General features: G+C 37.6%; 1 protein-coding gene across 1 annotated transcript in view; it reads right to left on the bottom strand.

Annotated features, from left to right (window-relative positions):
* Nucleotides 1–617: 617 nt before the first annotated feature.
* Nucleotides 618–7,485, bottom strand: part of EXOC2 (exocyst complex component 2) — a 94,375-nt gene continuing 87,507 nt past the window's right edge. Inside the window, exons 26-28 of the mRNA XM_015813961.1 lie at nt 6,154–6,215; nt 3,850–3,909; nt 618–1,550 (exon numbers count right to left, since the gene is read on the bottom strand). Of these exons, the coding sequence (XP_015669447.1) occupies nt 1,457–1,550; nt 3,850–3,909; nt 6,154–6,215 (216 nt within the window). The 3' untranslated portion in view covers nt 618–1,456. The remainder of the gene's footprint in view (nt 1,551–3,849; nt 3,910–6,153; nt 6,216–7,485) is intronic.

Below are 7,485 nucleotides of genomic sequence, written 5' to 3'. Positions count from 1 at the left end.
TGATTCATAACATTAAAAAAGCTGAGTAAAAATGGAATCCTTTTTACTTTTTCAGGTTCTTTAGAATTGTGTGTTTATCTATAAATCTTATAATCTTTTCTTGTAAAGGAGGTTTTAATAGTTGTAAACCTGCATATAGGTACACTTGTATGAATGTAGAAAAACCATTATATAGTTTGCTGGCGTATCCTTCCCAGATTTCATGTATGTTCTCAACTGGTAATATTTTAACTTGTGTATCACCTCAATGGTAATTTGCTGATGAATAGTTTAGTCAGTAGTTTACCTTGTGATACTATGCAAACTAAAACCGAACTTGAAGCAGGATATAAAGAGGATTGACGCTTTTGGATGCCGGTGCTGGAGACAAACCTGACAATATTATGGGCAGCCAAGAAAACAAATGAATGAATCATAGAACAAATCAATCCAGGGTTCTCACTCAAGGCTCAAATTATGATCTTTTGGACACATTATGTGAAGATCCTGTGATCTGAAGAAGTCTGCAAGTGCTGGGAAAGGTGGAAGGAAAGATAAGGCAAGGCAAGGCAAGGCAAGACGATACGATAAGACAAGACAAAACAAGATGATAAGATAACCTTTATTGTCATTTTTTACTGTGGGCACAACGACACACATCAAAAATGAAATTTAGTTGCCCGCTCTCAAAGTGAACAAATACATGACACACACCTAAAGAGAAAGAGAAGAGGAGGATGACCAGCCAAAATATGGACTGAATTTCAGCGGTAATGGGATGCATTATTGGATCAACTTGGAGATCTACCTAAATGATTGCTAAGAGTCAACAGTGACTTGATGTTACATAATCAATTCATTGATAAGAGTTCTACTGCAACGCAACATGTTGTTGGCCTTGTGGGGTAAATTAGATACAAATCACAAGCAGATGAGCTAATTCTACTTTATTGTAAAGCTACATTAACAGAATCTTGCAATCTCCTTTACAGCTTGAAAAGTAGGGAGGGTCTCTTCTGAGTTTCTTGCCCTGCCCACTAACTAGTTGTGAGCTCTGCTGTCTCTTTTCTGATCATTCCCTTGGCAGTGTCTCTTGGCCTGGTCTCCCAAGGTCTTTCCCACATACCATTATACCTATCTCTATTGATATGGAGAATTTTAGAACATTTTATGGTAAATATGCTCAGAAATTTAAGGAAACTGGTGACACCACTTGTCAACATTTATTAGGATAATAAATACAACCAGCTTGCCAAGCTATTAAGCACATGCTGTTTATTTATTTATTTCAGAATAAATTCTCATCAAAACAAAATGGTACTGTTTACTATTTCTAGAAGCAATAGGTCTATTAATAATTTTACTCTGAAGTTTGGTTCGGGAAAATGAGGTCACAGAAAAGAACAGTACAGTTACTTGAGAACAAGACTGATGGCATTTACAGTTCCCTTTTCATGAAAAGAGTTCAGTTTCAGAATTATGTCTTCACCACTGTGGAAGAAGAAGCTTGAAAGCAGGTGAGCTGAAACTGCATGCTGCTCTTGAATATGTTCAGTAGTTCTTCCAGCAATCTGCAAAAAAGGGAAACATTTTAAGCTATTGACTTGACTTGAAGAGTTTAGAAGCATTACAAGAACAATGTCAGGCGCAAGCAATTAGAACTTCTCTTAGGTTAGGTCAAGAGATTTCTTTATTGTTGATTCACCAGTTCACAACAATCTCACCAGATTGACTGCTTTTCTTGGGAAAGCCTGGTATAGACCTAAGTTTATATAAGTTTGATCTCATATGCTTCCTCCCACCTATGGAGTCCAAGCTGGAATCTCTCTTAACTCTGCCTACCGGACTTCCTTCCTGTCAGCCACTGATTCCACCACACAAGGTGGAGGCAGGAACGGTTGTGGTGGAGGTGGGGTAAATGGATCTATCTTGCACTAACAACTTTTCAAAGATGTAATTGAGTTCATCTATAACAAAGCCAATGCATCATACAAAGTATGCAAATTTACTGAAGCCATGGTTCCTGAGAACTACAGAGCATTGTACAGATACATGAACTGGTTTGCTGAGTTTATACTATCTGTAAAATGGATCTTGTTACTGCATGGTCTCTATTTTTTTCCCCTAATTTTGTTTCCATGCAACCTGTTTTCTACCAAACCTGTTCTCTAGCATACAACCTCAGTAATTCAGAGTAATCTACAAACACTTCTGCCAAAATATTTAGCTTGTATTTCATGATGTGAGAAATTGTTATCAATAAGACGACATATGCAGATGTGTTATTTATAAGTGTATAACTTTAGCCTTTCTTAATTTTGTTTCCTAAGGAATACACGTGCTTTTATATAGATTGGGTCCTGGTGGATGGAATAAGATTCACAACTTCAACAGCCTTTCATGTGTTCAAAATAAATTGCAAATACAAAACATAATTGTATGTATACAAATATTTTTTTAGCTTTTTCATAATTGGAAAAATGGATATTCTTAAGAATAATTTTATGTAGATTGAAATATGGGGAGATAACTCTCTTCTTAGCTTTTAAGTGGAACTCCTGATGTTTCCTAAGAAATGAATCATGTTGAATGCTGCAGAATTTATTCACATTAAGCATACATGAGGTTGTAGGCTTCGAGGTTAACATTGTTTAAAGAGCATGAATAATTTCAGAAAATTCAGACAGATCATGTGACCTAAATTCAGAGTCTTAGTTAATGTTGCTTTATATACAAACTGTGTGGCACAATCAAAATTGAACTCTTGTCTGGCTTTTACTTTAGTGTTTCCTTTCCCTTTTATTTTTGTTTACTTCACTGGTTAAATCCAACATTCAGGAAATATTCTGATATTCATAATCACGGTCTTATAGTGCCTCTGACAAAAATATGAGAACTAAAAAAAGACAATTTAATATTACAATAAAATGTTAAATTATATTTTAAGCAGTAACTGATTTCCTTTTTGAAAAAAAAGAACAGTATTTAACAGCTGCAGTAAATTCCACAGCTGTATCTTTACTAGATCCAATGACTAACAGATGAAAGCATGTATCTACTCCATTAACTCCTCCCTGTGGGAATGAGTACAAATATACCATCTACATATACTGTAGTCAATATTTCATAAGTCAGCCTTAAGCCCAATTTATTACTAGCAACACATCTAAATTCTTTGAATTCATTATTAAAAATGCTGCAGTGTTGAGCTTGCAGAAGCAACAAGTGTGTGCGTTTTAGCAGATAAATTGCATTCTGGGAAAACTCTATTATTTAATGTATCAATAACTCTTTGAAGCTCACCACTGAAGGAGTTGGAAGCAACTTGGATTTCAGCTTCTTCCAATGCTGAAATGAAACATTACTATTTGTTCAGTTTAGCAGGAATGAACAAATAAGGGAATATTTCAGGGCCACTGTAATGTATTAAATAAGGAGTTCTATTTTGGACCTTGATAATCCAAGAATAAAGTTCTTCTTGCTCTTGAGTGTCTTGCTGATGCTTCAAAAAGTCATCTGTAATCTTTGCAGAATTGTTATAATGATAAATCACATTAAAATCCAAATATACTGTGTGCATGGAAAATGGTGTAATGCAGTGTTTCTCAACCTTGACAATTTTAAGGCATGTGGACTTCAACTCCCAGAATTCCACAGCCAGCATTGCTGGCTGTGGAATTCTGGGAGTTGAAGTCCACATGCCTTAAAATTGTCAAGGTTGAGAAACACTGGTGTAATGGAAACACCACCACTATCACTGTATTTGCTATGCCTTGGATCATAAATAGGTTTATCCTCAAGGAATGAACGCTTCAACCGCTGTAATATTTGCAAAATACACCTTCTAAATTATAAAGGATACCAACTTACTTTTTATCTGCACCACTTGACAGCTGAGGCAAGGCTTCCAGAGCTTGCTTAAAGCTTGAGCTATAAATTAAACAGATATTTTCCCTTACACAAGTTGACCAAAATTATTAATTCCCAGTCTATATGTGTATTAGTGTGTGTGTTATATGTGTATGCATTTGAATCTAGACATGCAACATGCAAATTCCTACAAAATATTTATCATTAAAATTAATACAAATTAAGAGCCACTTATAGGAATGAGTTCTGGATAGCATTTGCATAAACACACTCAGACACACATACATATTTGTACATGTGTACATGCAAAATCTTCATTTTATTCCACAGAATTTAAAGCTTTCATCATTCGGTTTTCAGTTCAATTTTGACTTTGCAAACTTATCTTGCCTTCTAAAACTATCTTTCTTATATGGATATTTCTAAACCTTATCCTTTAATAAAGACAGTCTTTTTTTATATAAAATGGATGTTGTTACAGAGGTGCTGCTTTCATGTGACGTACTGATCTCTCCTCACAGTTGGTGACAGAAAACAAATGGATTGCTTCCACTGAAATGTGCTTAATCTGTGCTAAACATCTGTGATATACTTTCAAACTTATCTAGGAAGCCTCTATGCACATTGATGAAACCATAACCCTTAGCCCAGTGATGGCGAACGTTTTAGAGACCAAGTGCCCAAACTGCAACCCCAAACCCACTTATGCATCGTCGGGTGCCAGGTGGGTGTGGCCCATTGGTGGGTGTGGCCCATTGGGTGGCGTGGCTGCGGTGGTAACAGCAGACTGGGTGGGACTAAAAAGTTCAATCAACCAATTCCAACTTCGCAAGATCTTTTTTTCCCCGTGAGAAGTTGAAATTGACTGATTGATTGAGCCTTTTTTTTTTTTTGCACATGGCGGCAGAAGCCTAAAGTGAAAAGGTTTTATAAAACCCAGCTGAAGGCCTAGGACTGGGGCAACGGCGCGCGTGCCCACAGAGTGGGCTCTGAGTGCTGCCTCTGGCACCCATGCCATAGGTTCACCACCACTGCCTTAGCCAATGATTTAAGGACTATTGCAGTATAACAGCAATCGGTTATCATAGGAAGGATATTCTTTTTTTGAATGCCATTTACTCAGGAAGATCCGTAACTGTCTAAATGGTGGCTAAGACCTTCCTCAAGGATTTTTCTTGAAAAATCCAGATGAACCTGTGACACTAATGTATTTTCACTGAAGGAAATAATTAAAAAATAAAGAATAAAAACCCCTTAGGGAATATCTAATTGTAATAAATGCTATTCCCCCCCACTAGAAATAGGTAGACATACAATTTCGCTTATCTGATTTCCCATATACCAAGGGTAGGCAACCTTGGCTCTTTTATGACTTGTGGACTTCAACTCCCAGAATTCCTGAGGAATTCTGGGAGTTGAAGTCCACGAGTCATAAAAGAGCCAAGGTTGCCTACCCGCCATATACCATAACACTTCACAATAGTTAGGTAAACACTCTCCTGAGAACAGATAGAAAATGAATTGTATGTTGTTACTCAGTAGTCATGATACCATTTATGAAAGCCAGTTTGGTGTAGTGATGAAAGTGCTGGCCTAGAAACCACAAGACTGTGAGTTTTGGGCCTTCCTTAGGCATGAAAGTTGCTGAATGATTTTTATCCGGTCCCTCTCTCTTCAGTCCAACCCACTTCATAAGACTGTTATTGCGGGGAAAATAGGAAGCAGGAGGATTAGATGTGCTTGCTACCTTGAATTGAATACATTATTGCTCCCATCCTCCCCGTTTATTTTTACTAAATAAATGAAACTGTCAAATAAGTACCAAGAAAATTACAGAGTCATATGTGATTTTAAGCTGAAATAGAAATAGGTAAATAATCAGTTGATTACAAGGGCTCAACTTAATGTTTTGGTGTGGTCATGAACATAATGGATCAGGATAACGAAGCAAATTAAGTAAAATCAAGATATATTTTTTTCCTTCAATTTTTGGGGGTGATGTTAATTTCCCAAGTTTTATCAATTATAGTGATTATTAAGGCTCTCTCTTTGTGTGCGTGCATATGAGTGTGTGTGTGTGTGTGTGTGTGTGTTTTCTTCCTCAGAATTAAGAGGAAGCCTCTACTAATTTTCTGTATCTGATTGGAGGTCGTTCCAGGGGTCACAAACATGGTGTTGGGAATTTCAAGTAACTCATGTTTACATTAAGGCATTTTATGAAGTCCTTTTTGGTTTGGGGCATATTTTAGGATTTTTATAAAAGAAAGTGTTAATTGATGCTGTCACTTTTTTTTTCTTACTTACTTGCTTTCAGAAGTGAGGAATACAGACACGGAATCTCTCAAGGCACAAATTTCAAGTCGAGCCTAAAGGACAAAAATATTCCAGTGTTACAGCTTCAGCATCTGATTTTACAATATTTAGAATCTGCTAAGCTAAGATATGCAGATGATACCACTGTAATGGCAGAAAGTGAAGAGGAACGAAAGAGCCTCTTGACGCGGGTGAAGAAGGAGAGCGCAAAAGTTGGCTTGAAACTCAACATTAAGAAAACCAAGATCATGGCATCCGGCCTTCTCAATTCCTGGCAAATAGATGGGGAAGAAATGGAGGTAGTGACAGATTTTATCTTCCTGGGCTCCAAGATCACCACAAAGGGGGACTGCAGCCGAGAAATTAAAAGACGCTTGCTCCTGGGGAGGAAAGCTATGGCAAATCTAGACAGCATACTAAAAAGCAGAGACATCACCCTGCCAACAAAAGTACGTATAGTCAAGGCCATGGTTTTCCCAGTTGCAATGTATGGCTGTGAAAGTTGGACCGTAAGAAAGGCTGAGCGCCAAAGAATTGAAGCCTTTGAACTATGGTGCTGGAGAAGACTCCTGCAAGTCCCCTGGACTGCAAGGTGTTCAAATCGGTCAGTCCTAGAGGAGATCAACCCTGACTGCTCTTTAGCAGGCCAGAGCCTGAAGTTGAAACTCAAGTACTATGGCCACCTAATGAGAAGGAAGGACTCACTGGAGAAGAGCCTAACGCTGGCAAAGATTGAGGGCAATAGAAGAAGGGGATGACAGAGAATGAAGTGGCTGGATGGAGTCACTGAAGCAGTAGGTGTGAGCTTAAATGGACCCCAGAAGATGGTAGAGGACAGGAAGGCCTGGAGGAACGTTGTCCATGGGATCGCAATGGGTCGGACACGACTTCACAATTAACAACAACAACAAGCAAATTTTAGGGGTAGTTTTATAGTAGCCTCTAACTTCTAAAAAAGTTTTTTGTTACTATATTATTATCTCATTTAACAAATGTAAGGACAAGTATAGATTTGGACGTTCAGATATCAATTATAGCCCATCTGAATACTATATAAAGTTTCCATATTTAGATTATGCTTTCTTTTGACATGTATAAAATATTTTGAATATAACTTCTACTTAATATTTTTTTTTTACCCAGAAAGGATATGGGTTCTTAATATGTCATTTACCAAAGAGGAAGGAAGTTCAAGAGAGTAAAATCTGCATTTTGTTTTTGTGGGGAGGGAGGGCAACTGCGTTTGTGTATGATCATGCATGAGTGAAGCCTAAAGAGAAGCAGGGAGATTTATTTCCTCTCCCCCCCCCCCCCCCCCCCCCC

Source organism: Protobothrops mucrosquamatus, unplaced genomic scaffold, assembly GCF_001527695.2.
Source record: "Protobothrops mucrosquamatus isolate PMUCROS unplaced genomic scaffold, P.Mucros_1.0 scaffold_6, whole genome shotgun sequence".
Lineage (NCBI taxonomy): Eukaryota > Metazoa > Chordata > Lepidosauria > Squamata > Viperidae > Protobothrops > Protobothrops mucrosquamatus.
The sequence above is the reverse complement of the archived record's forward strand: the minus strand, read 5'-3'. Positions and strand labels throughout refer to the sequence as shown.